This window comes from Mastomys coucha, chromosome X (genome assembly GCF_008632895.1).
Source record: "Mastomys coucha isolate ucsf_1 chromosome X, UCSF_Mcou_1, whole genome shotgun sequence".
NCBI classification, from domain to species: domain Eukaryota; kingdom Metazoa; phylum Chordata; class Mammalia; order Rodentia; family Muridae; genus Mastomys; species Mastomys coucha.
In genome coordinates this window covers 62,664,739-62,692,053 of record NC_045030.1, presented here as the reverse complement: position 1 = coordinate 62,692,053, position 27,315 = coordinate 62,664,739, and the positions used below count along the sequence as shown (strand labels likewise).

At 35.0% G+C, this 27,315-nt stretch overlaps 1 protein-coding gene across 5 annotated transcripts in view; it reads left to right on the top strand.

The window, feature by feature from the left end:
• Window positions 1-27,315, top strand: part of Fgf13 (fibroblast growth factor 13) — a 517,884-nt gene that overhangs the window by 442,015 nt on the left and 48,554 nt on the right. For all 5 annotated transcript variants that reach the window (XM_031362989.1, XM_031362915.1, XM_031363096.1 and 2 more), the window contains 2 exons: window positions 1,672-1,782; window positions 8,032-8,135. In XM_031362989.1, coding sequence (XP_031218849.1) covers window positions 1,672-1,782; window positions 8,032-8,135 — 215 coding nt within the window. The remainder of the gene's footprint in view (window positions 1-1,671; window positions 1,783-8,031; window positions 8,136-27,315) is intronic.

The window sequence follows — 27,315 nt, the reverse complement described above, 5'->3', positions numbered from 1 at the left end:
TTTTCTTTGCCTCCTTAACAGTTAAACAGGCTTGCTGCATTGCAACTGCCCTGGGACAGGCACAGAGCCCAGGAGCATAGCTTGCCCTGGAGATGCGCCTTAGGCTTCAGACAAGTCACACGCATGTATGGGTGTGCATGGAAGGCGTAACCCAGACAGGCTGTCCTGTGGTTTGGAGATCGCAAGAGAGGAGCAGGGCTGACTTCATTGCCCACTCCTCCTGGAGAACCCAGGGAACCCCTGTCTTGCTTTTATCACTGCCAGCCAGACCCTTCCCCTCCAGGTTCCACTCCCAAGGGATATGGGCTTTCCACTGTTTAGGCATTCCATTTCTTTTCAGGACAGATGAGACTTGTGGGGCAGCTTTGAAGCATTTTCCGGGGGGAGGAGGGTGGTAATAATTCTAGAACCTTGCGTCAAAGATTTTAGTGATCTGGTCAGACCCTGTAAAACTGATAACTTGACATTAAATACAATACAAAAGACAGGACTTAAATCATCTTCAGGTTGTGGGTCTTTTTGGACCCACAGTACTAAGAGTGGCATGACGTTCCCGCGACAAAAGAAATTCCAAGAGCCTTAGGTGTCAGGTTGCGTCAAGGTAGACCTTGAGGGGGGAGGGGAGGGGAGCATGCAGTTTATTTACCGTTCTTAACCAAATAAACTGTCCACACCGTTTTCTTGCCTTTTATTTGACAAGTATTACAGCAAACCAGACCTACTCATCCATCAGTTATTTCTCTGTCTGTTCTACACACCCTGGAATTTCCAAAAGCAGGCATACGTCTTCAGTTTGCACAAAGTTTGTAATGCATGAGCTGTGAATTAAATTTGTTTAAAAAAGCCGTTACAACGTGTGATTATGTGACAACAATAAATATTATTTTAATGCAGGTGCCTGTTTTCAATAAAAGCAAATAAATTAAGTGCTTGATTAATCTATGGTGATTCATACTTGAAGATCATTTTAATCAAGAACCTATGTTTTGAGTAATCATGTTTTAGATATTAAATTTGAAAATAAGTACGATTTTATTTTCCTTCCTCCTAATTAACAGAAACTGTTCTTTTTACATTCATTTTCCATAAGAAAAAAAAATCTGATCGGGATGGAGATGGCTATTTTTTTCTACCCATTTCTCATCTTGTGTGGAACCCTCAGTTTTGTAGATAGAGGTCCTTTGATGGGATTCCAGGTACATAACCTTCGACAAATTGTGCTAATTCTTAAGGAAATCGTTGTTGGTGGATTTGGCACTTGCTTGGCAAGCTACTCTACATTATTTTTATATTTATTTTCCTTCCACATGAAAAGTAACACATTATTCAGCAAGCCGACTATGCCATTTGCCAACTCATTCAGAATGGTTAATGAGGTGGAGTGCCACTAGATACAAAAGGACCAGCTATCAGAAATAGTAGACTTTGTCAAAAGCTTTAGTGTATTACTAATGTTTTGAAATAGAAATCAAATGTTTTTTTTCAAATATTCTAATTTTTTTTTCCCTGAAACTTCTCATTTGTTGGCTTGTTTTCTTTCTTTCAGAGGACTCTTTCAAAGTATAGTTTGATTTTTCCCCCACTAAAACTTGTATGTTAAAGTAGGATTTTGAATCCTATGTCTCTTCCACTGTATTTGTCAATTGACCCGAATCATTGTTGTCTTTGCAGAGCCTCAGCTTAAGGGTATAGTTACCAAACTATACAGCCGACAAGGATACCACTTGCAACTGCAGGCAGATGGAACCATTGATGGCACCAAAGACGAGGACAGCAGTTACAGTAAGTGACTGCTAAATAAATAGTATGGACCAGCATAGTGTTGACGTTGGGTTCTTTTTATTTATTTTCAATTCAAGCCAACTTTGCCAAATCCCTATGTCAATGCAAAATATGATCATGTGACATAACCCGGTTTGCATAGGCTCACCTACAGGAAGTTGAACATGGAAACATCTACAACACAAAGTAGAGCAAATAGTGTTGACACTATCTGAAGGATGATCCAAATGTCATCTCCATAGTAATCTAGATAGATTTATGGCTGTCCTTTGGATTTTATTACTTTTTTCCCCCAGAAAAATTTCTCACCCACACAACGATCCTGAAATAGCATGCTATCTCCACTCTTAAAAATGAGCCTCATCCCAAGAGGCAGGAGTGGTTTTATACTGTGATAATTCATTGTTACAAGCTTCTGCCCCCTGCCACATTATACCAATAACTCTGAGAATAATTGATATTTTAACATTGAGTTACTTACATGGCTCTGCAAAGGGATTTCTTTAAACTAAACTGGAGACCATAATGATGAATTAAGAAGGAAATGCATCAAAATGGAGTTTTATTTGTAATTACCGAAGCCCAGTGATCTGAAGGTGTTTGTTATATAACCTTTATCTACAAATATTTATTTAGAATAATTAAAACAAAAATACAAATAGTACCTCCTTTCCTTCAATATGAATAATTGTTGTTTCTTAAAATTTACAGATATCTGCAGACTTATTCATTTGTTTCTGAGGACTAAAATTCTTGGTTCTCATAACCCATGCTCTGTTTTCAAAAATTGGATTCATTTCCCTCCGATTTCTTAGTTCCTAGAAATATTCCCATTGTTGGCTGAGAAAACAGGCTCGGAAAGTAGGTCTGGCTGCTAAGGAACCCTCTGTAGTTCATTCTTTTGGAACTGCATAACTGTAGGCAGTAAAGCCATAGATAAGTGTTCTAGTACTAAGGATTAAAGCATTTTATACCTTTTAAGAATGTTTCCTGGGCTGAGGGTTGAAATAGTACCTCAAGAGAAAGTTACCTTCAACTAACCCTTGAAGAAACGTCTCTTGGTTCGTAGGATGAAGGCCCAGAATATTAAATGGCTCTTCAGTGTTTTGCCAAATACTGTGTTGCTGTGATGATATTAAAGTTTTATAATGAATCCTAGTTACTCTTTCATGCACACTACTCTATTTGAAACAACTGCCCAAACGGAGCTGAGCACTTTACTGGAATCAAGTAACACACATCATGACATAGTGGTCCATAATAAAATGTGGGACCAAGTTATGGATATAAATTGATGCTTGGGACAGGAATTGAGTGATGTATACTACTCTCTATTTATAGTGTCTCAAAAAGAAATGAGCATTTTTAAAGGGAAGTTTGTGATTAGCTACCGATCTGGTTGCATCCATATACTTTAAATGTCCAGGTTCAAATGAAGAAGAAATAAATATTTGGTTCTAGTATTTCCTTAAAATGAACAGTTTTGTTTTAAATAGATGATTCAATGTGTTGTCTCCTAATAAGAGTGATATGACAAACTCATAAAGATCATACCATACAGATTCATTTTAGGAGATACACATATAGCACACACACAGAAGTGCACGCACACACTGTTCCATTTCTTTATTTTTTTCAAGTCAGGGTTTCTCTGTGTTGCCCTGCCCTGGCTGTTCTAGAACTTACTCTGTAGACCAGGCTGGCCTTGAACTCAGAAATCCACCTGCCTCTGCCTCCCAAGTGCTGGGATTAAAGGTGTGTGCCACCACTGCCCGGCCAGCTCCATTTCTTAGCATGGACATTTATACTGTTTAGAAGGTTATGCTTCTTCATTACTCCATATCCATAACTTCTTCTTGTGTTGTCTTATAACTCTGTCTGACATATGATTTTTGAATGCTGATGACATTCACAGACTTTTAAAGAATATAACCAGATAACAAGAATCCATGTCTAGTCTGATTAAAACATATAGTGGTAAGTCAATGAAAGGTAAATATTATCATGACATGCAGCATGCAAATAAGAAGTATAGCAAAAAACAAACAAACAAAAATAAAAACAAAAACAAACCAACAGGCCAGTAGAGCATGACTTCATTGGGTTGAAGAGCAACCAGAACCTAGGGAGATAACTTTACTTCCCCATTGCTTTTATGCCACATAGATAAAACATAGATGCTTAATGATTAAATTGACCTATCAACTTCTAAGTTGAACCCTTCAAATCAATGTCTCCCACCAAGCCAAGCATTTTAACATTAATTTTAAGTGATTATTTAAATGAATGGACAACACAAATCTTTTTCAACTATGACTCATTTTAATAGTATTTCCTCAGCATGCATTCCCAGTATTCTATTTATCTTTTTCTTTTCATCATAATGTTCTCATTTAGTTTAGTTCAATTGATTTTATTTCATTTTAACTTTGATATGGTAAACAAGAACACATAATAAAGCAAATAATTTCATGCTTTATGTGCATCTGTTTCTAAATTCATGTTTGATACTATGCATTTATGTAGATTTATTGTAATGGTAAATGTCAGTCCAATGACATTTCATCATGGACAAGTGAGGCATTATGCATTTTCCCTAAAAAGGCAAAGATGATAGACTTTCATCAAAGATGTTTTGGTTTGGGGTACAATGAATGGATTTTGAAAGGGTAGATTTTCCCTCTTTTCTAACTTGCAATAGTTTTGCCACTTTACTGTGCCATGATTCTCCAATACACATTAAAATAATAGCTTTATTAATTATTATACCTTGGATAAATTGGCCCTATCATGGCTTTAGCTTCAATGTACTGTTCAACAACAAGGGAGCATAGCTCAGAGTGAGTAATCCCCTTAAGTTAGAAATGATTGTTTTTATATAGTCACAAAAGAGAACAATTAGAAAGCAACATGGAGGCTATTTATGAAAATTCTCTTAAATCCACAAAATGAATTAATGAATAAATAAATGAAGCAGGCATGGTGGTGCACACCTTTAATTATAGCACTCCGGAGGCAGAGACAGGCATATTTGTGAGTTTGAGGCCAGCCTGGTCTACAAAGTAAATTCCAGGACAGCCAAGGTTACACAGAAAAACCCTGTCTTAAAAAAGAAAACAATGCATGAACAAACAAATCCAAAAAATCTCTAGAAATCTGGCTGAAAGAATTGAAAAGATTTTAGCTACTTAATGAATGTCTTTTAGAAATACAAATGAAAACAGTTAGTCTCCATGTTAAATTTTTCATCTTGATCAAAATACCTTTTTGTTATTGTCTAGCGCTATTAATGTGAATTCAGATTTCTGGCAAAAAGTAGCAAGCCCAAACAGAATCAATGTATATGACCCAATGGTGTATTCTAGATGAAGTTGTTGGTTACTATTGAGATTATTCATAACCAAACTCTACTATATTTCAGGACCTAAAAAAAATACATCAGTCCTGAAATTAACATTACCTTAGGTTACACTACATGTGTTATTGTTTACATTCTGAAGAAATTGAGACTGTTTAGCTTCTGACTAAACTAATCCTGAAATTAAGTTATTTGTGATACTTGTTTTATTTTAAAGATTTATTTATTATTATACATAAGTACACTGTAGCTGTCTTCAGACACACCAGAAGAGGGCATCAGATTTCATTACGGGTGGTTGTGAGCCACCATGTGGTTGCTGGGATTTGAACTCAGGACCTTCGGAAGAGCAGTCAGTGCTCTTATCCGCTGAGCCATCTCGCCAGCCCCCATTTGTGATACTTCTTAAGTCCATAAAAAAAAGTATTGCAAAATTAGGGAAGGCACAGCAAAGCTGTGAGTGTCAGTGAGTGCCTGGAATCCTAATACTAAGGAAGGTGAACCAGGAGAATTGCTCACAAGTTCTGGTGAGCCTGAGCTGCAAAGTAAGACTCAGATCTGCCAGAGAAAGCCAGATGCTGTCTCAAAGGCAGGAAAGAGGGCAAGAGCACAATGTATACAAAGTGATTCTGTCCAAGTTTACTTCTATAGCATTTTGTGTTTTCATCTGGGAAGATTGCCCTCTGGAAAACTTAAAAGACAACCCAGTTCGTAATTTATATTGACTATCTAAAAGGAAATATTGGACTTGTATGTATGACGAAGTACTTCACATTTTTTTTCTCTCTTTAGTTTTGGCATACACGTTTGTGTGTGTATATGTGTGTCTGTGTCTATGTTTCTGTGTATCCAGCTTCATAAATACTTAGGGTACATAGTGAAAAGTGAATGGCCTCTTACGAACTCAATACCACTATTTAAGAATAGGGACTATGGATTGATGTTGGGTGCTTCTTTTCCTCTTTAATTGCCTATTGTTTGAACTTTAGATGTATCATTTCTCATTAAACCACAGTCTGAGAGCAATGAAAATCTACACAAAATTCCAATCTTTATCAATCTCTTTTTCTCTCTCTTCCTCCATGCTCACCTCTGATGCTAAAAGTTATGTTCATACAACTAAGAGGGTTCAGAATATTGTTGAATAATATGAGATTCTAGAAATAATTTTGAGTTTCATTTTTATCTATTTCCATTATCTATTACTATTACCTAATATGGTTTTAGGTAATGTTGGTTTTATAGTTGTAGGCTAATATATAGTGATATTAAGTTTAAACCAACCCACGTGGGATTTATTTTTTAGTTTATGGTAGGTCTCAGAGTTTTGATCTATGATTGCTACCTATTCTACTCCCCAAAAAGATGATCATAGTTCTACCATATAGTTTGGTATCAGTCTACAAATGTATTTTGAGTACCTGCAGTGGGGAAGGTATCTTCAACAGAACAAGACATGACTTATATGTGATGTGCTCAAAGAAAGGTTTATTTCTTGTACATTACATTGTCAAATATAGTGTATGATCCTGACTAGCAGCCTTTGCAATTAGTCTCCTTTACTTCCTGTAACAGAAGGGCACAGCATTTTATATGATAAGTGTTGAGTGAAGTGCCATCAGTGGCATGTGGTAGAAACACTTGTATTTTCAACTGTACAATATGTCCTACCTCCTCTTTGATAGCACCCAGATTTTAAGGAAAAGATACATTCTAGGCTTCGCAGGAGGTATTTTGTTTGTTCTTTATTAATATTTTTGCACATAACAGCCACACCTACCCTAACAGAATCTATACGCCCTAAGATAAGTGATTCTAGAAAAAAAAAACTTATACATGGGAACTACACCTTTAAATTCTTGTTCATAAAAGTAACAGATCAGTTTATCATCCCTTAAGGCACATACAAAACAGGACAAACTCATCACCATTCGTCTAGGACTCCTGAGAGAAAGGTACACGGGCTATTTCCAAAAGATGTGTGTGGCAAACACTACGTTTTAAAAATGTACTGTTTTATTTTTGTTCGTGGTGTGGGAGGGCAGAGACAGCTGGTAGTGGGAGGACACCCACTGGTTGTCTCCAGTGAGAGGTGTGTGGTGGTGAGGAGTGCTTGGGTGTAAGTTTCATGCAATAAGACCTTCATACGAAGCAATGAAGACCATATTAGCCTGGTTGCAATGATTTTGCAGGACACATTAAAATAACAAATGACACTTTTCTCCCATAGCTTATTTTTATTCCTATACCTGTTATCTTTGAGACTAAATGCCAGGAGCCTGCTCAACTCTATCATCCTGAAAAATGCTAGTTCTTTATAAAATACTACTCTGGGAATATAGGAATACAAAATAATTTTTTTCTGCAAGGTCCAGATTTATTTAGAGGTTTTTGCATTGTAAATAATACAGATAATTTAAATGAAAATGTTGAAGCAGTTTGTCTCATAAGAGTGTAGGAATTTCTCAACTAATCGTTCCATCTGACAGGGCCCATGAACATTTCAGCAACTGTATAGAGCAGCAGGTTAAGAGCTTGATTTGAGAGGAATGCTATTTTGGTATACACAGTAGTTCCTGATACTTTACCCCACCCCCAAAATGTAAATACTCCCCCACCTCCAGTGCTCTAAAATTCAGGATGTTCCCACCAAAGTCTTCCATTTTCCCTGGAATGTTTGAGAGTATGTTGTTATTGACCCACTTATGTGAATATAATCCGTAGTCAAATACACTAGAAAGTAGAACATAGCTATATTTGTATGTGTCTAGATACATATGTCTAGAGTCATTTATTCTACACTGCTTTTAGGAAGCCAGACACTACTATGGAATACATTGGAAAGCCATGAAATTTGGAACTGTAACATTTTCCATTCTCTGACATTTCAGCTCTGTTTAACCTCATCCCTGTGGGTCTTCGGGTGGTGGCTATTCAAGGCGTTCAAACCAAGCTGTATTTGGCAATGAACAGCGAGGGATACTTGTACACCTCGGTGAGTCTTTGTGTGCATGTTTTTACAATTTGTCATGTTTTCATCTGATATGAAAGAAAATATATGTTCTTTTGATATACATTCTGGTTTTGATGGAAATATATCAGTTGGACAGCAAATTATTTTCTGGTGTCAATTACAATTCTTCCTAATTAATTGTGTAAAACTAGCATAGTCAATATAAAATCAATATTATACCTAAAAGTTTAACAGACAGTGCCATTGGAATAGTAGGCACAACTAAATAGAGAGTCTGTTTGCAGCTGTGGGAAACAAACCTGTTCCTTAACTACATAGCCATATCTATCCCCATTTATTCCTGAAGAAATTAATGAGATCCCTCTTTAGATCAACTCGAGAACACAAAAGCTGGTTTGAGAAGTACTCCTCAGTATTCATTACTAATCTGTTCAGTTAGTAAAATGCCATCTGTTTCTATTTTAATTTTTTAATGATTCGATTGGTCAAAATCATGAGGTACAGTGTGATAATTCAATATTTGCATATAATATATAATGTTCAAATCAGGAAAATAAACATTTCCATCCTTTTAAGCACATTTAAAATTTTTGATCAATAGTCATATTTCTGGTGTAGAGTATGCTATTTTAGTACATTTGTAAAATATTACCCAATCAAAATAATTACATTTTATTATCATAATTTGTGTGTAGAGATATGGAGGCTAAGGAAGCCCTCTCGATTCTATTCATTCATATTAGATATATATTACTATACTACTCATTCATATTAGATATATATTACTATACTACGAATGCCATTTTTTTTGTTTTTCTTCAAGCAAAACTTAACCTCTTGCTACATACATATTCTTACTGGTGTGTATTCTAACAACGAGGAGAGTGAAATCTGTAACATTTTTCAGATATATTGATTAAATAATATATTGATAAACAATAAAGGCTACGGTTTAATGAATACATGGGGTCAAATGTACTTTTTTAAGCAAATATTTTACTTTTAAATATAATTCTTTAAATGACATAGTGCTAGAGTTAGGATTTTGTTTTGTTTTGCTTTTGTGTTTTGAGACAGGCTTTTTCTCTGTAGCCCTAGCTGTCATGGAATTACAGCAGGCTAGCCTGAAACTCACAGAGATCTGCCCACCACTGTTTCTCTAGTGCTGGGATCAAAGGTGTGTACCAGCTAGAGTTAGGATTTTATTCCTATCAATAAATCTCTTTTCAGGTTAAAAATGAGTATTAATATTGCTATTACCTACTTTGAATCCCTGCATTTTAAGAAAAGAACAGGATGTGATTATCTTAGTTTAGTTCTTCAACTCCTTCCATAATTAATCAATCAATGTAGAAAACCTTTAGGCTATCAGAAATGGGGAAAAACTGTTTATTGAACTGCCTACTAGCTTCAAGAAAGAGGTGATTACTATCAAAATCTATTCAAACTTCAAATAAAGCAATCTCTATTCGCTCTTTCTCTGACTTGTTATCTGAATTTCATTCGAAGTCAGATATGTAAAAACACTTGACAGACATGGTAAAAGTCAGTCATCTTGATTTTAAGGGACTAAAATGGAAAAGAGAAGTGGGAGACAGACAAGCCCCCAGAGGCTCGTTCATTGGCAGGCATATTAAACTCTGGCCACTTGTCAGCATAATTTCATTTTAAGTGACCCCTTTTAGATCAACATGGTCAAATGCAATAAGGTTAAATGATCTTAATGTGACAAATAATTTCTGGAACTAATGTACAGATATGGAAAGGAAATAGAATAGTGACCATATTTGAGAAAACAAAATGTAGAATGTTCTATATTGTTTTAGTTAGGGTTTCATTGCTGTGAAAAGACTAACTTGATTAAGGCAACTTATGAAAGACAGAGTTTAATTGGGCTTACAGTTCCAGAGAGTTAGAGTCTATGATGGTGGAGTGAAGGCCCGGTGGCCTGAGTAGCAGCTGAGAGCTTGCTCACACCTCACTCCATAAGCAGGATGCTAAGACACATTGGGAATGGCATTAGTCTTTTGAAACGTCAAAGCTCACCACTAGTGACACACCTCCTCCAACAAAGCACATCCTCCTTATCCTTCCCAGATAGTTCCACCACTCAGAGGCCAAGTATTCAAACATATAAGCCTATAAGGGCCACTTGCATTTAAACTACCACATTACACCCCAAGCCCCCATATGCATATCATAATGTGAAATGCATTTAGTCCAGTATCTAAACTCCCTGTAGTCTTTCAGTATCAATACTGTTTAAAACTCCAAAGGTTTGTTTGTTTGTTTTTTTCTGAGAACTCAAGGCAATATCTTAATGGTAACCTTTGTAAGATAGAAAAAAAAATTACGTATTTCTAATATATAATGCCATAGAATGTACATTCCAAAAGGGAGGAATCAGGCATAGTGCAGAAACACTGAGCCAAAATCAGATGAAAGCCTATCAGGGAAAACTCCAAGTTCTACAGCTCCACATCTATTGTTGAAAAGTTATATGGCTCTGACCTGCCTCCTACTTCACTACATATAAGATACGTCTTCACTCTCAGGATGATTCCATTAGCTGTACAGATATCCCTGGCACATACCTCATATCTACAGCATGATCAGAATCTTGGGTTCTCCAATACAATCCAGGTTTCACTTCATGCAATTGCTTCTTAGGGCCTTCGTGCAGAAACTGCCATGGCATGAATTGCCTGGCCTCAACAACTCTCTTTAACCATGGAAGAATATTTCACAGCCCTTTTACTTGTGCATGCTCTGTGAATAAAATGGACAGTACTGCTAAGTTTGGCTGCCTGCTTGTGAAGCAGCCTGGCCCCACTGAATCACATTTTCTGTCCTTTGTTTCTGTTTTTGAGGACGCCTAGATGGGTGGGGTCTTACCTTGAGTGACAAGGAGGGTAACCCTCCTTTATACTTTTGTGGATCAGGCCTCTCCTTATCTCTTTTAACACAAGCCTTGGCTCCAACAGTAAAATTTTCAGTACTGCTTTTCTCTTCAAACTGTGAATTTTATATTTCTTTTTTCCCTACTCGTTGGTTTTAATTATAAACTGCATAAATCTTAATAGTAATAATAGTGATTAATAATGAGCATGTGAAAGACTCAATATTTGGCTATCTTGAAATCTCTTCTTCCAAAGAAATTATTTTAGAATAATTTTAGAAATCTATTTTAAAATTTAGCCTCAAACAATTCTTAGGACAAGGGATGAAAACAACTATAGCTTTTGCCACAATGTCCCAACCTAGTTACTAATACTGTTCCCCTTTGAAACGTCTTGAGCCAGATTTCCATTGTTTGTATGACTCTAAGCAATGCTATCTTCTAAAGGCCTGTTAGGATGGCCCATTAATCTCTACTTACAGTATTCAATTACTTTTCTAGTTCACAACCCACACTTTCCTACATTCCTTCAAGAATTAGCATGGCCAGTTCCATCGCAACAGTACCACTGCCAGTACTACCTGCTGTCTCTGTTACTTTTCTATTGCTTTGAACAAACACCATGCTGAAAACAACTTCTGAAAGAAAGCATTTGATTGGGCTTAGGGTTACATAATGGCAGTGGGCAGGCATTGCAGCTGGAACAACAGCTGAGAGCTTATATCTCAATCCACAAGTAGGAGGCAGAGAGCCACAGTAGAAATAATGTGAGTCTTTTGAAACCTGAAAGCCCACCCACAATGATACACCTTCTCCCATGAGGCCACATCTCATAATCCTTCTCAAAGAGAGTTCCACCAACTATGGACCAGTAGTCAAATACATTAACCTATGACAGTTATTCATATTCAAACCACCACGTATATGCATATCCTATTAAGAAAATGTAACCTTAAATAAGCAATTATAAATCAGGGAAAGGAATTATATTCTCTTAAAGATGCAGGTGTTTCTGAATTATGGAGTTAAATGTCCAGATGAAATACCCAAACTATTCTGTTCTAGGGAAGACAAGTGAGTCCTCTACAGGCCAAATGTACCAATTCTTTCAATTACTCTGTATCAATTATGAATTCATATCCCTTCAACAAATTAATGACCATGCTGTCTGGAACTCTGTTTTATTTTCATGTAGTTTAAAATGTGCTCTCCAGACCCTATTAGAACTAGAACAGAATTCTGTGACTCTATGGCCAACTTACTTGGTAAATAATTTAGTCTCTGTAGGTAGGTCATAAAATTTCTGTCATAACCATTTAACATTGCTGTTGTAGCACAAAAGTAATCATAGGCAGTAAAAGAAAATGAATATTAGTCCCAGTAACAGTTTATTTACCAAAAGAGATACTGAGATGGATTTTTGTTTATGGCTGCAGTTTTCCCATATGTGGACATGTTTCTTTCTCCTCTGCCCCAAATAGCTGTTCGTTACCACCTCTGCCCTTAGATTGTGGATTTTCACAGATGATCTTTTGTTGTATTTTAATGAGAAAATAGAGGTCATTTGGCAGAAAATCCAATGTACTTTTCTAGCACATGCAAACATGATACATGAACATCTGTCTCTGTTATCCTGTTTGTAGAGCAACCCTTATTCTCTAGTTCAATCTGCCCTTTGTCTTGCACTTTAATCATCTTCTTTTTTTCCTTGGGGCTCCTTTCATACATCTGTAATTACCCCTTAACTACTAGCTCTAGTTGTTTAGTTAGCATTCACCACAAAACAACAAACAAACAAATGAAAAGAAATCTTCCTAAAGCCTCCCTCAATCTCTAGCCCTTGAATAGTCTCCAGATTGTTCAGATATTCCGGCCTTTACTGCTTCTATTCTTGCCTATCCTTCTATTCACTGAAGTGTAGTTTCGACTCAATTAAAAGTATTTTTATTAAAATCACCAAAGACTATCATATAATAAACTGATAATTCTTGTTTTGCTTTGTTTTTTTTTCAAACTGTTGATATTACTGACCCTGCTTAAAATTCCCTCCCCCTTTAGTTTTGGCAATATCATTATATATGCTCAAATTCCTTCTTTTTTCTTTTCTGGCCACTTCCAAATAATAACATTTGGAAAGCTCTTTTCTCTTTCCATTCTGCATATTTTCTCTCCTTTTCCCCATATTGCTGAGTACCATTCACATTCAGGCAAAGATAGACATGACATGTCTCCATATACTGACTTTTTAATAAGTTTGTACAATAAGACACGGAAGTTAGAGGCTATGAAAGAAAGGGAGAATTTGACCTTTGGCATTTCAGTTCATGGAAAAACTATTATCTAAATGGAAATAAGAGAAGATTGCAGATTTGCTGATTGATATACCAGAATGCAGATTTTTCTGTTCTTTGTACAGATTTCCTTTACAATTCCCAAAAATTATTCCTGAGATCTTGAAAACTGATGATCCTTAGAAGACCTTTTAAATATTATCTGAATTTTCTTTTGCATTTCTGCTTTTGTGTCTCAAAATTCTATCTTCATCCAATGTTTTTAATCTATTAAATGAAAAAACACCTCCACATGTTCTTATTGTCATAGAAGTAACAATTTATCTCACATGATTAATCTTGGGATTCTTGTACTGTACATACTTCTCGATTTTTTTCTTATTGCCATAAGGGACAGGCTTGGTATAGCCTCAAGTGGCAGTGAGAAACCATCTGTGGCACAGATGATCATAATTAGCCATCATTTTATAACATATTTACTTTTAACTATAATGTAACTCTTTTGGGAACTACAGGAAATTACCATTCATTGTACACAGAAAAAAATTTTCTTACCTTTGTTTTTTTTTTAAACTAATAATGAGTTCCACATAAGTGTTTGAGAGTTCTCAAAACTTCATAGCATAAATATTTTATAACATGTACTTTTGTTAATAAAATTTTCAAACATGCTTGAAATATATACTAATTATAAAAGCTCAAGATTTTTAAATATGGAAAAATTGGTAGCTTAGTATTTATTTAATAGAACGGTAATAATATATACTAGGAACAGATGGTGAGAAAGCAAAGATAATTCAGTTTTTATTTTAAAATGTTCTAGAACTCATATCAGCATTTTTATCTAATTACTACTTTTTATCAAAAGCAGCAGACCATTTAGAAGTGCACAGTATCACTTTTTAGCAAAAATGAGGATTTTTATAGAAGGAAGTCTTTCCCATGCATACATTTCCAATGATGTGTGAGAATGATACAACAAACATGATTTCTGGTTTTTGGACTACCAAAGCCAGGAATATGCAAGGAAACACATTTTTATCTATTTTCATACCTGAGGCAGCATATATTACTGACTCCAGGACTTTACTCAGTCTGAATTAAACATACATGCTTTTCTTTGCTAACAGATTATTTATACATACTTTAAATTTATTACATTTCTTCTCCCATCACACAGAAATAGACTAATCTGTCATTCTGAAGACCCTATGATACATTTTCATTCAGAGGAATCATTACTAGAAATATTGGGAAATTAAACTGTACCAGTCCTGTAGAAGCTAGAACAAAGGAACTTTATGATATCTTCTTTTGACAATTCAGATTTGCTTGCCATTAAGAACAGTTTCTAAGGGTGTGAGGCAGGAAGATTATAGAACCAGAGGAACAGGAAGTCTGCTATGAAATTGTGTTTACTAGTCTACTAGAAATGTAGGGTTGCTATATCCATGAAATCTCACCAACATGGCTGCCTAAATGAGACCTAATCAAGTACAACACCAATAGATTTCCTATATGGAACGGGGAAATTTTATGGGGCCCCTAACCTTTGACAAAGAACTATAAGAAACTAAGGAGTAATGAGAGTAGGACAAATAGTCTTCCTTGGGGATAAATTGACTGACATGGTTGCATTTATGTATTTAGGCATTTGTAGATATATATGTGTATCACATGCAAATATGTAATGACTGAGGAAAATAAGGCTATGATTTTGAGAGGGAACAAGACAGAGTACATGAAAGAGGTTGGGGGGAAAGAGAAAGTGATATAATGTTTTATTTATAAATCATGAAGAATGTCATATGGCTCAACAGAATTTTTATTGTAAGAGTAAATGCATCAGTTACTGTTTCATTATTTTATGATTTTCCATCATCCATCACAAGACTTTAGCCATTGTGAAATTAGTTAAACCTTGCTTTTGTACCAAGCCTAAATATCATAAAATGTTTAAGGAAATGGAAATGTTAGCTAGTATAATGTGATCAGTGTATGTTATATGCATATGTCAATTGTCACACTGTAGTTTATACATTTGGTACAATTAAAAAGTTAAAAAATAAACATAAATGTTAAATGGAATATGTTCTCATGTGAGAAAGCCTCAAAAACAGTTCCTTTACAGGTACATTTGTTTATTTACGTGCATACATGTGTATATATATTACACTATATAACACATACATTGTATTCTGTATCCCGCATTAACCTCCCCTGTTCCTCTTGTCTTCCCATTAGTCAGCTCCCTCTTTTCCTTTCCCCAGATAGTCTTATCTTTTTCTTTCATGTCATATATGCCATTTGGCAACAGTCCCAGGAGGGATATAATAGTGTAACTATAGTTTTATTTTTAGCTTTGTGAAGAAGCACCACACTGATTCCCATGGTAGTTACAGTAGCTTACAATCTTGATGACCTTAGAATCCCTGCAGATTATATACTCAAGAACTCCAATTCTGAGTTTTTTGACCTTTTTAGATCTAGCATATAAGTATTCTCTATTCAATGGCCTTCCTAATCTCATGTCCATACCATTGGATATTTTAATAGATAGGTTAAGTTATTGACTATTTTAATTACCTCTTAGCTCTATCTTTTGCATCTTTCTTTTTTTTGTCTGTACATATATGTGTATGTGTTAATGCAAGGAGAGGCATGTATATGTCAAGGTCAAAGATTTCTCACTGAACATTAAGTTCACTGACTCAGCTAAACTTATGGGCCATTGGCTCCAGGGATCTATCAGCTGGTCTCTGCATCCCAGCACTGGGGTACCTGGCTTTTAACAGGGGCAATGGGCATTTTAACCCAAGCTCTCATGCTTTCACTGGAAAGCCTTTAACAACTAAACAATATCCTTATCCTTACTGTTTCCCTTCCTTTTTTCTTTTTAAAAATCAGCTTTGTTGAGATACAACTTCTAGACCATAAAATTATTCATTTAGAGTATATAACTCAATAGTTTTTCACATATTAACAGAATTGAGCCACCATCATTGCTATTTAATTCTAGAACTTATTATTACCATAAATGGTAAAATTATACCAATTAGCAAGCATACACCAATCCCTTCTCTCACTCCTTGGAAACTCCTAATCTGTTTTTTCTATCTACATTTACCTGTTTTAGGTAATTCATATAAATTGAATTATAGAACGTATATCCTTTTGTGGAGGGCTTTTGTCATTTAACATAAAGCACTTTGATTAATGTATATATAATTTATTTTTCTGTACATAATTGTTGACTATATTTGTAAGACTCTAAGAAAGTTGGACAGATTAACATTTGTACAAAGAACAATGCATGCTTTTTTACTGAGATTCAGCCTACCCCAATTTCTTTATCATTCATTCTATTGATGTCACCACTACTACTATCTATCTCTGTATTAAACAATCTCTTTCACATATGATGTGGGGCCACCTAAAAATATGTTAAATCTTCAGAATTAAGTGACTGGAGAGATCACCCATTGAGTAACATGCTTGGTGTGATGAGTACTTGTGTTTACGTACCCAGCAGCCATGTAAATGCTCACTATGGTGCTATGCACCTATAACTCCAGCATAGGGTTGGGGTTGGAGGATAGACACAAGCGGATTCTCATGTTTTTTCACTGGCCAGCCACTCTAGTTGAAATACTGAACTCCAGGTTCAATGAGAGACCGTTCCAAAAAATAAAGCTGACAGTGGATAAAAAAAGATAGCCAAAGTCACCCAATGGCTTCAACATGCATACCCACAGGCAAGTATATCCCTCTCCACACACACACACACACACACACACACACACACACACATATACATATATATATATATATATATACACTATATATACAAAGTTGATGAATACAAATAAATTTGAAATCCTTTGCATGTTACCTCAAAGTAGTTCAGTGTTTACTTACTAACAGTAGTTGTAATTTCTTAGATAACATAACAAGGTCTATTTCTCAAGTTCAGTAAATTTAATGTAAACACAATATTACGGTATTGTTTCTTATCTACTGTACATTTTCCAATTTATGAATTGACAGATCTGTTCATTATAGCATTTTCTCTTCAGTCTAGGATCTAGTCTAAAATAACAGACTGTATTAAGCTGTCATATTTCTGCAATATTTTCTGAGATAGGTCATTTCTAGTCCTTTTATTTTACAATATTGGCAGATTTTTATTTTGTTTTGTTTTCTGGCAAAATTTTTTTTGGAGCTAGCATGTTATCATGTAGCCTATGAACTAATTTTCAATTATATAAATGAATATCTATAGTGTTTATGTTAATGCAAAAATATCAAAATCTACACAAATTCATTGATGAATTCATAGATCTAATGGACTCATAGAAGTCTTATGTAACATGGAAAAAAATGGATTATGTCAAATCTGTATAACATCAATGAGGTAATTGAAGGCTTAGGCTTACTATCATAGAGAATTACAAATTCATTAAAAAAGCATCGTAGAACATTGCTTTTATAAGTATATTATTTCAGAAACGAACTTTGTCTCAATTCTAAATGAAAATAGATTGAAAATCAACATCAGCAGTTGATTGCAATATCTAATGCAGAAGAAAACAATTAGCAAGTTAACATGTTAAAACCAAACAGAGTAGGTACAAAGAAATATTAACTTCCAGCTGTAACATTTGGGGTCCAGTGAGATGCCAAGACCAGTGACCTGAACTCAATCATCTGAATCTATGTGATGAAATGAGAGTATGGACCTTTGGAAGCTCTTTGCTTATCTCCTATGGGTCATGGCCCTTCCTTCTCTCACAATAAGAACCGAACACCAAAACTATAACCTTCAGTTAATTGATATTTATTACAGTTTTTATTTTCTATAAAACTGAAGAAGTTTTAATTGTCAAATTAAATTTCCAGTTTGAGTGCATATGTTTAAAAAACTATGATCAAATAATCTATATGTATGCAATCATACATTTTTGATGGGTACTTTTGTTCAGATGAATGCATTGCAATGTTGTAACAGCAATTATACAGACACACTTCTGAGTCATCTTTTGGAATGCGAATTGTAAAACATGAGATTACTTAAAAGAAAAATGCAAAATTTCAAGACCAAGATAATTTCGCAAGTCACAATTTTTTCACCTGTTTACTATTCTTTGTAGTGCTAAGAGTTTCATTAAAATATAAAAGCAAATCCAGCTTGGAATTTAAACATCTTATTTTCATTGTCCCTATAAAAAAACAATAGCCAAAGCTGGTAAGTTATTCAGGGTGAAAAATCTGTGTTTCTGTTCTTAAGTGTGAAAGTGACTGAGGACTTTCTTAGAAATCAGAAAGACAATAGTGGTAGTAGGTAAGATAGAGATACTGGCTCTGTGGTCTGTTTCTGAGGCCAAGTTGGAAAGGTAGTCTAAATTAGAAGTCACAGGGAACATATTTAATAGCTGTCTCATGGTTTTAACTCTGAGTTTAAGTCATATTTCTAGGAACACACCATTTGTCTTGGAACTAAAATAAAAATTAATTGTCAAGAAACACAAAAGAGTGTTTTAATGTCTAAAGTCAGATGTGAGGAGGTTGCTTTTTTCCCCCTCTGTCTTCTTCCTACCTCTGTCTCTCACACATGCAAAAGATGAGTGGATAAACCAAACTTGTATTCATTGCTCTGCTGCTATGATGACACTTTTAATTTATAACCTACCTTAGCCAATAGGAGATTGTTCTAGCAATATTCTCAGTAGAGTTTAATAAATGTATGGAAGAGAACCAATGGTTGTTTAGCATTATTTTATATTAGTAGACCATGAATGTCTTGAAGACATTATTCAATAAAGGCATTATTTTTAGTCCTTACCTTCTTATTTATTTTAATTCACAGTGGAATAGGATAGAAATAATAGCTCACTAATACATTTTCATGCTATTCTTATTTTTGTGAAACCAGTGCTTTGAAATAGTTTGCTGCTGAATTCTATACCTATTAGTGAGTAACCACCTTTCCCCACACTACCCTTAGCCTTATATTAGTGTCTCTCAAAAGAACATTTTGATATTCATTTATCGACATAATATATACATAATAAATATCAAGGCCAATTATATGATTTCAGTCAGGTCTATTTAAATATTTAAAATTTGTTAAAGGCACAGATTATCACCATTTTTTGTCTATTTAAGGGGTAAGTTTTCAAAATTATGTAAGTCAGTGCATTACTGAGGCACAAAGAAAACTCAGAAGGGTTCCAATGACTACCAGTCTTCAAGGGAATTATGAGTTCTGAAGAGAGAAACTTTAAATAAAAACATTTCTCTGATCATTATAATAGCTGTAACCAAGGTTAATAACTGGCAAACCCCTGACTAATACATTAAATATGTTTTGCTTGAGTTGAATATGTCTGGAGATGGCGCATCTGTGCAAAAATTCTGATTAAGTTATTCATTAGATACTCTGATGGTAACTACTTTTGACAACCCTGGAAGAAGAACTACAGGGAAAAACCTCAATTGATTTCTTGGATGGATTTTTGCATATAGCCAGTAGCAATAATACATAATGCCTGCTTTCATACAGGCATCATATATTCATAGGAATTCCGGCACAGCACATAACAAGAATAGTCAAAATTAGAAATGACATTCATTTTTACTAAGGGAAAATATTTTCATAATGATTTGGAAAAGTCAACTGTGCATAACGATTTTCAGTATTACTATTTGCACTGCAAAAGTAAAGAGGATGAAAAGTGATTTAAAGAGTATACAAATTGTTCCATAAAACTTTTGTAATTGGGAATGAGACATTAGACAATGAAAATGATAACTTAGAAATGAAATTCAAACAGGTAAATCTATATTATCTATGAAAAATACTATACACCCTCCCCCCCAAAAAATCTATACATAGCAAATTTGTTGGTCTACTCTGCTTATAAAATCAAGGCTACTACAACAGTCCCTTTTAGGGGTTTGATAGTTGGTCTTATAAAAGATTTCTTTTAAAATGTTATATAAAGTATTCCTTCATTCCTGCCCATATAATGGTGGGTCACTGTAACAAAAGTTTTCATGCAAAAAGCCTCTGAAGGAAATAGAACCCAGAGGAATTTAGAAGCTGAGTCCTTCTAAGCTCTCTCATAAGCATTAAAGCAGAGATTCCTAAAATGTGCTTTAATTTCCCTACTCTCAGAAACTATATCCAACCTCCGAGCAAACCCAAAGCATAGGCTAATAATCCAGAAGCTTTTTGGTGTGGATTTTGTATTTTTTTCACAAAATATTTTATTAATTATTGGAGAATTTCATGTAGTGTGTTTTACTCTTCTTCACCCTCCCACCTTAACCTTTCTCAGGTTTCCCGTTCCCTTCCCACCCACCTTTGTGTCCATTTTTTTTTTCTCCATCAGAGCCAGTATGTGCTACACAAATATTCTTGGATGTGTGGCCCCTGGAGTATGGCCTATTTCCTGTTGGTATCACTATTAGAGAAAACTAATGCTCTTTTCCCCAACACCTAAGCATTGCCAAGAGTTTCTCAGCTAAGGATGGAGTTGAATGCTCTGTCTTCCTTCCATGCAGGGATTTTGTCCTCCTAGAAGGTTTTATTGTAAATTAACTAGCAAATACCTATTAAGTCTCTGCAAGTACTAAGCACCCAATACAGAGAGTATCTGGAGTTTATAATATACATAATAAAGTCCATACTAAGCTCCAAGCTCTAAATATTAGTAGATGATCAACCGGGAGAAGAATTAACACATACTATTTAATCTCCAACCTGACTTGTAAGATTGCCAATGCCATTTTTAGCACAAGACTTACTGTAAAGAAAAATATATTTCTTTTAAGGAAACAATTTGAATGCCCTCAAGGCTGCGACTAGGTGTTTATGACTATGGAGCTGAAGCACTTGTACCAAACAGTACTTGCTGTTTATATAACACCACAGTCTGCAGCAGATCATGTCTATATATGATAGGGCAGAATGGTTGAACATGACAGGTAAATGCTCTTCAAATATAGCAAGAAATGATACTGCTTAGAGTTGTTTGAAAGCTCTGTAAATCTGTAACTTAAAATGAATATATCTCACAGGGACAGTACAAGTACATTATACTGGGAGCCAGCAACTAAACCTATGGCAGAGTCCACTTCATCTTTGGACAGAGCTAGCTTTCCCTATTTTTTTTTTCTTCTTTGCAAGTGGGCATAGGAAGAAGAAACAGTGCTGACCCAGAGAAACAGCTTTGTGGAGCTACAGTAGTCAAGATGCATTAACACATAGTATACTGACTAAGAGAAAGCATTGGATTTTGGTTTTTGGTTTTTGGTTTCTGTCATAACACAGTTACCATTGACTTTCATTAATGATGAAGCAACACAACAGAACTTTGATTCTTCTATTTTCTCTTGCTTCATCTTTAGAATTCTTATGCACATTTGAATTTTCCAAACCCTTAAGCCTCACTTACCACTTCCCTTCAAATACTAAGGGTGGCTAGTACTACAGAAAGCAAGTAGATGCAAACCATAAAAGCTAGTTGCTATTTATTTATTTACTTATTTATTTATTTATATGTTTGTTTATATGTAGATGTATATGCTTGAGTATATGTATGTACACCATATCCATATATGGCCAGTTGAGGTCAACAGAGGGCATCGGATCCCCTAGAATTGGAGTTACAGATGGTTGTAAGCTACCATGGGGATGATGGGAAAGAATCTTGGGTCTTCTGTAGAAACAGTAAGTGTTGCTTTTAAGCACTGAGTCATCTTTCTGGTCCCAAATCTCTGAACTGTCATTGATGCTAGTGAAGCTTCAGTGTAGAGGGATACATTGTTTTATTTGTTTTCTAAGGTCTTCTCTCTTACTTTAGCATGAGCCATTCACAATCCTTGCTAGCAAAGCAACTGTTTTGCTTCTTAGGCCTTGCATATTGGTATGGATGTATACAGGACTCATTTGGCAACATCCTGCCTACGTATTAGTGTTGGTTATATAATTGTAAAAATCAATACATGACAAAACTGCAAGCAAGAAAGTGAAGAATAATGGTAGTCAAAAAAATGTAGGAAACTCAGATGTGCTGATACAATTCTGGATGTGATTTTTCACAGGCCTAGCTATTGTTATTGGCAACCAGGACCCTTTTATTGTGGCAGTTTGGGGGAGCCAATATGAAAGTGAAATGCAGTTTCTTCACCAACTTTTTTTAAAGCAGTCTATGAAATTCTAACTAGCTTTCAACTACTAAGCTGCATTTGCTGTCATTCCTGTCTCACTTCTGCAATTAAAGACCACGAGAAGATAAGTGCATGTATATAAGAGATAGCATGATGGCAGTTACTTTCAAATAGGCTCACAGTGCATTTCTCAAAACCAATGATCATGTACACATCTGTAAAATATTTTTAAATGAATTAATATTTTTAAATGAGCATCTGAGAGAGGATGGATAGTGACTTTGTTTGCATTTTTACTTTGCTTTTGCTGCTCATGTGTGATCGCTTTTACTAAAATCTCCTGAAGTATTACTGTGCATCAATAAGTAATGACTTAAGCTTCACTTCATGCATTCTAGGCGTTTTCATAGCTAATTCAATTATATATATATATATATATATATATATATATATATATATATAATTTACACAACCTGATTCATTCTTTAACATGATAGAATTTTCTTTGCTCAGTATATAGATTACATTAATCCAAAATGCAGTAAGCTGAAAAACTCTTATCAGGGAATCAGTGCTCACTAAGTGGGAGATGTCATAAAAAGATGAGATTTTAAAGTACCGACTTATTTATTGAATACATAGCATCCGACAGCTAAGCATGGATTCTTCTTTTTTTTTTTAAATGTCATAGATGTGCTCATTGTGACAGACTTCAAAATGTTTAGAATGTTTTCGAGTTAGAAGAAAGGAAAATAGGGCCCACTTTGAAAAAAAGAACAAGAAGTAAGCTGCTTATTTTGGGCACATTAATTAATTACTTTCACAATTTTGTTCTTATGTTCCTTTATCATTTTATAAGGACAATCACAATTTTTAAATGTCATCAACATTTAGGTTCTCAGTGAATCAGTAAGGAAATTACCTAGGCTATAAATTAGAATATGAGTGTGTCCAAATAGCTACATTTTGTTCTCAAACATTGGTTGAAGCATCAGAAACAAACTTGAAACTGATCATGTTCATTTTTGCACTAACTTTTTCCTTTCTTAATGTTATTATTTATTTAACTTTTATTCTTAAATGGTAGCATGAAGACACTGAAAGTAACATTTTTAAAAATTATTTTATTTTATTGATAATTGCTTATTTGTTTTATATATATGAACACACTGTAGCTGTCTTCAGACACACCAGAAGAGGGCATTGGATCCCATTACAGATGGTTGCGAGCCACCATGTGGTTGCTGGGAATTGAACTCTGGACCTCTGGAAGAGCAGCCAGTGCTCTTAACCTCCGAGCCATCTCTCCAGCCCCAAAATAGCATTTTTACTTAGGTTTTTTCCCCCAAATACAAATGGAGTACAGAGTTTGCGTTTTTATGAGATTGTAGTGAGCCTTTATTTGCTGTTATTGTGGCCAGCAACCTATTACCATCTCATCAGGGAGAAGTGTCTTACGCCGCATGAGGAAATTGCTCTTGCAAGAAGCCCCATGCAGAACTGCTATAAGCAAAATCCATGGTGGGTTAAAAGTTCACAGGAGACCCTTGATATAAATGTTTTCATATATGGGAAAATCTCATTTCCAAGTTTAGTTTATGACATGAAAAGAAATTTTGCTACTATAAACAGGGTTCCCATTCTAAGTTTGCCCCATCTTAAAACTCTTAGTTAAGGGTTCCAGAGACAGTCTAGTGTTATAGTTGAAAGATGTAATATTTGATATAACAGCGTATATATTGAAAGCAATATTGCTTTCATTCTATCACATTATAGTATGCCCATTTGCTTGCCATGTGATCACAAAATACTGCTGCATTTAATTTTAAATTTTACACTGTTGATTTAATGCACAGTCCAAAAGGTCTAACAGTTATAGAAACAATCAAATAAAAAGGAAATTAATTCCGTAATTTTTTTCCATTTGTGGCAATTTTGTTACTGTGTGGGTTCACATTGAAAGTGTTTATTCCTTCAAGATGCTAAATGAAAAGCAGCACAGTTGTGTTTTAGGCTCTGATGCTCTTGAAAGATACACGAGCTTGCCTTTAGTTGCTGGTAATTCTCAATCATCTACAGATTCCATAAGCTATTGAGACAGAATCACCGTAGGTCTTAGGGGAAAATTCTGTTGTAATATTGCCAGGGACGCCAAGGCATTAGATACTTTTTTTTTTTTTTATTGTCTCTCACATAATTCAAGGAAAGGGTGTCCTTCTAGACAAGTTTGTCTCACTGTAGCCATGGCAGGCTTTAAACTCATGGTGATCCTTCTGCCTCTGCCCACAGCTGGTGGTATTCCAAGCCTTTACCTTCATGCTTAGCTCTAGACAGCTTTGTTGTATCTGTGCATGTTAAATACTTCTTCATACAAACTCAACTGTAAATTCTACTTTTATCCAACACTTTCTTCAATATGAGTACTTACAGAATCCCTTTTCCTTCAGATGTAACATTCTGAATTCCAATGGTATAGGACTTCTTCTTTTGGGTTTTTCTTTATTGTTTGCTTCTGATTTTTCTTGCATTCATTGTGTGTGTTTCCAAAGTGGTAAGGAGAGAACTTCACTGCCAGGTTTACTAGGTAGAGGTTTAGATTGTGTATCCTTTAAGATTGCATCTTGTTTGGATTTAATTGAACCATCATAAATACAGCAATTATAAAGAGGTGGCAGGTCATATTGGACTAGCTTCTTCTTGTGCCTTATGTTCAAAGAAGCCTGCAGAAGCATGAGAGCACCACACCATATTTCCGCCCTCAGAGTACAATGTGCACACTACTTTTACACATCTCTTAGTTCCATGTTTCTTGCATGTAGAATTGTCATTTCATAAACCATAGTTTATTTGACAATGAGACTCATACCTTCTTTTATATTTTATTCTTCATCAGTTTCATTATCAAGTACTCATTATATATGATACAAATGTATAGCAAATAATAAAACGAAATTGGACTGTGTAAGAGGCCAGTGGTTGAGAAGAAATGAATGATTTGTCCAATATGGTAAGAAAATGTTTAATTAAAATGATGTATCCTAGGTATACCAAGACATTATCACCTGTTCCAAAATAGTAATGAATAAAACGCTCTTTTTCTGTACATGGCAGTCACTAGATGAGCACAGTTGTCTTGACAGTTATAATGTGGGCACACTGAGATCCAGGAAGGCAGCTTGCAGCATATGGATGAGTATATGTATTTGAGTGGCTCTCTTCCTTTGTCATCTTGCATTAAATATTAAACAATGCTGCTGATTAGTTTCCTATACCTCCTTGTCTGCTTTTTAAAAGAAATAATAACTTAACATTGCATACACTGTGGGTTTTTAACTAAGATCCACAGTACTAAGATTTAAGAGAACACAGATGTGAAGTGCTCTTTAGTCCTGGGATCCAGGTTATCGTCTCAGAAAGTAGATGAGATAAACCTAGAAGAAATGAACTTTCGTTATTATCTACTCTCAGTCAGAATAGTGGTATAGATTTCTATGAAATCTTTTGCAATAATATTCTTTTACTTTTTCTGCCTTCGATTTTCTGGTTTATTTATATAAAAAAGCAGCATTAGGTCTCTACTGGAGACATAATCGTTTTTGACCAGTAAAAGATGACTGTGTCTTCTAATTGCCTGCAGTTAATGGTCTTGCTCTTTACCCCACAGAATAATGGAAAATGTCACATTCTAGTGTTCTATGACTCATTATAAGAAATAAATGTGTGAACGGTGTCAAAACACAGCAACTTACTGTATGTAAATGACAAAGTACATATTAGATATTTCTAAACTGAAAATATTTGTTCATATAGGCTTATAAATACATCACATAATCAGGGTTCAGTCTGCATTCTTGCCTCTGGGTGATGGTTCAGGAAGCAAACCAAGTGACCTTCCATCTGAGCTGTAATTATCCCATGTAAGAGAAAATTCATGGTTTCCTTCTCTGTTAATGTCAGGTTTTTGTTTCCTTGAGCCTGTTTGTTTAGTTTCCCCCATGGTGCAGTCTTCCAAAACATTTGTTATTTCTCCTTTTGTGCAATTTGAATTAATGTGGGTGATTGTGGTAGTTAGCGTCTTTTCACTCCCAGTTAGTAATTATCCAATCTATAGTTTCATGCCAAACTTAGTGCAGCGGAAATAGGAAAATCTGAGACTTCTCAGGGAAAAACAATCCTTGTATAATTGACTACATCTAATCTGTAGGCATAGAGGCATAGTTAGGATTAAAGTAAATTTACTCCCAAACATACCACAGTTCTATGTTAGAAGATTTAACTAATGCAACCACTAAATGTCTGTAAGCCTCTGATACATTCATGGGACTCTTGTCTCTACTGTGAATTTATCAAGTCATAGCTGCTGAGAATTTCCATTACTTTTGTTGGCAAGAAAGTATGCCTGAGAGTTCTTCAGAGTGATTGTTAGCACATAAGACACATAAGCTTTGGCCATCAAAAATGATAGGAAATGCTAAAGCCCTGAGTTTAACTTAGTTTTGCTTAATTATTTCTTTACATTTTTTATATTGTGTACCAAAAGCACTGATCTTTGTAATTTTCAGAAAACTAAACCTAAACAGTTCTTTGGTGTGTTCTCACAGATGAACTAGGAAAAAGCCTTATTATAATTATAATTCATACATTCTTTTTTGTAAAACTGGGAAAGGCAGTGAAGTTAAAGATAATTTATAAACAACAGAATCTCTCATAAAATTACTATTTATGCACATGTATTTAGAGACACACAGCGAGATTAAAGTTCCTGGGTTCACCAACAAATTGGGAAAAGATCTTTACCAACCCTATATCTGATAGAGGGCTAATATCCAATGTATAC